Source organism: Arachis ipaensis, chromosome B2 (assembly GCF_059453495.1).
Source record: "Arachis ipaensis isolate K30076 ecotype BB chromosome B2, ASM5945349v1, whole genome shotgun sequence".
Taxonomy (NCBI): domain Eukaryota; kingdom Viridiplantae; phylum Streptophyta; class Magnoliopsida; order Fabales; family Fabaceae; genus Arachis; species Arachis ipaensis.
In genome coordinates, this window is record NC_142437.1 from 16,614,339 (window position 1) to 16,616,958 (window position 2,620).

Genomic DNA, 2,620 nt, shown 5'->3' on the forward strand with positions numbered 1-2,620 from the left:
AAGTTAATTCGAAGATGAATGAAGAACTTTGAGAAGTTGGGCCTAAGTGTGTTCACTCCAAAATCAAATAATTAACCAAATTAATCAAACTTAGTAAAATTAAACAGGAAAATGGACCAGAATCTGGAAGCAAAAAACGCGAAAGGGTCGAAAGGGTTCCGTTACGAAACTCAAAATACCGGTCAGGAAGAACGGAAAGCCTCTCCTAGCAAAAACTCTCCGTTACTTTCCTCTTATACCATGACTACAACGGTTATTCATGTGTAGCAAGACTTCAACTGACATGGTATGGCATAAAGAGTTTGATAATAATGATGGGTACTTGAGGCATCCAAGGGACGCTGAAGCATGGAAAGAATTTGATGCAAAGTATCCATGTTTTTCCAACGATCCGCGCAATGTTCGTTTAGCTTTAGCTAGTGACGGGTTTAATCCTTTCGGCAATATGAGTACGAAGTATTCCATTTGGCCAGTGATTCTTATTCCGTACAATCTTCCTCCATGGCTTTGCATGAAACAAACATCTTTTATCCTATCTATGATTATTCCCGATCCTAAAATGCCGGGTAATGACATAGATGTATATTTGGAGCCCTTGGTGGATGAGTTGAAGTAATTGTGGGATGGTGTTGAAACTTATGATGCTAATAAGAGGACCACTTTCAAGATGCGTGCGGCGCTAATGTGGACTATTAGCGATTTTCCGGGGTTGGAAAATTTATCTGGATGGAACACGTACAGTGGGTTAGCATGTCCGAACTGTAATGTGGACGCTAAGCCTCAGCGACTAACATTCAGTCGAAAATAGTGTTACATGGGACATCGCCGCTTCTTGACTCAGAGCCATAAGTATAGACTATAGACTAGACCGTAGTCGATTTGATGGACAAGCTGAAAGCAGGGATCCACCGAAGAAGTATTCTGGAACAGATGTCTTAAGGCAGCATTGTAACATGCAAGTATCATTTGGGAAGAACTCAACTCTGACAGCCAAAAGAAGACGCATTAGTGAAGATGCAGATCAAGATGACTCGTATTGGAAAAAGAGGAGTGTGTTCTTTGATCTCCCGTACTGGAAGGATCACATGTTGCGTCATAACCTTGACGTGATGCACATAGAGAAAAATATTTGTGACAATGTGGTCTTCACTATCTTAAACGATAGCGTCAAATCAAAAGATAATCTTAAAGCTCGCAAAGATTTACAAAGCATGGGCATAAGGCCTGAATTGTGGCCGGACAAAGGTGGTAAATATCCTTCAGCAATGTTCACAATGTCGAATCCACAGAAGGATGTATTTCTGAAGACTCTACAGAACGTGGTCTTTCCAGATGGTTACTCGAGCAATATTGCTCGTTGTGTTGACATCCGGCAGCGCAAGTTGTATGGGTTGAAGAGTCACGACTGCCACATTCTAATGGAAAAATTACTTCCAATTTTGGTGAAGAATGCATTGCCAAGTCCGGTATCGAATGTGATTGCGAATCTGTCCTCATTTTTTTGAGAACTCTGTGGAAAAGCTATAAATCCTATGCAGCTTGGTGCCCTTCAGAATCATGTTGTGCAAGGTGCCCTTCAGAATCATGTTGTGCAAACTCTGTGTCAGATGGAAATGATATTTCCTCCATCCTTCTTCACTGTCATGGTTCACCTTACGGTGCACCTCGTTGATGAACTAAAACTTGGTGGCCCGGTACATTATCGGTGGATGTATCTAATAGAAAGGTTAACGTGCTAATAAACGCATTTAAGAATCCTTTTTCCAATTTTCTTACGTATATACTAAACATTATGTCGTATTCATGTAAAAGGTACTTGGGACGATTGAAGCAATACGTGCGTAACAGGGCACAAGCTGAAGGCTCAATTGCGGAGGGCTATTTATCCGAGGAGATTTTGACATTCTGCTCCAGATATTTGGATAATACTGAGACTAGAATCAAACGTCCAGCGCAAGTTGACGATCGATCTGTTGATATTGCAAACAATGCAGGATGTACTAAGTTCCCTGAAAATGGAAAAGCTTCGGGGGCTGTATCACATTTTGCACTAACCCCAATGGAAAGAGATCAGGCACATCGTCATGTGCTAGTCAATTGCGAGGCCGTCGCTCCATTTATTGAGTAAGTATGTAGATGTAATCATTAAGCATGATTATAACCAATTTCAAACACTCAGTTGTTGGACTAATTTCTTGTTATGTCGTAAAGTAAATTTAGGTCAGAAACCAAGCGAAAGTTACGGGATCAAACAAGGTCGCACTCTAAGATAGACCGTGTTGTGCATGCAGAATTTCCAAGCCGGTTCAAGCGTGAGGTTCGTTGAAATTTAAGCTGACCAACTTATTTCTTTCCTAGAATTATTTCTTGTAAATTCCAATTTTTAATACGAAGAAACTCTAATTTATGGTGCTAGGTTCCAATGGACAGTACCGTACCTTCGAAAGAAATGAAGTTGCTAGCATGTGGTCCCATGCTTCAGGCAAGACGGTTTGGGTCATACAACGTCAATGGGTACAAGTTTAGAACTATCACAAAGGAAGACAGGCTGAAAACACAAAATAGTGGAGTTTATGTCTCATCCAATACAAGAAGTTATGCCAGCATGCGTTACAACTGA

At 40.8% G+C, this 2,620-nt stretch overlaps 1 protein-coding gene across 1 annotated transcript; it reads left to right on the plus strand.

Annotated features, from left to right (window-relative positions):
• The first annotated feature begins 283 nt into the window (after nt 1-283).
• LOC107626983 (uncharacterized) lies at nt 284-2,620 on the plus strand. The gene is made up of 6 exons (XM_016329867.1): nt 284-612; nt 842-1,466; nt 1,539-1,726; nt 1,813-2,124; nt 2,221-2,317; nt 2,417-2,620. The coding sequence occupies exons 1-6, from the start codon at nt 284-286 to the stop codon at nt 2,618-2,620; spliced, it is 1,755 nt and encodes a 584-aa protein (XP_016185353.1).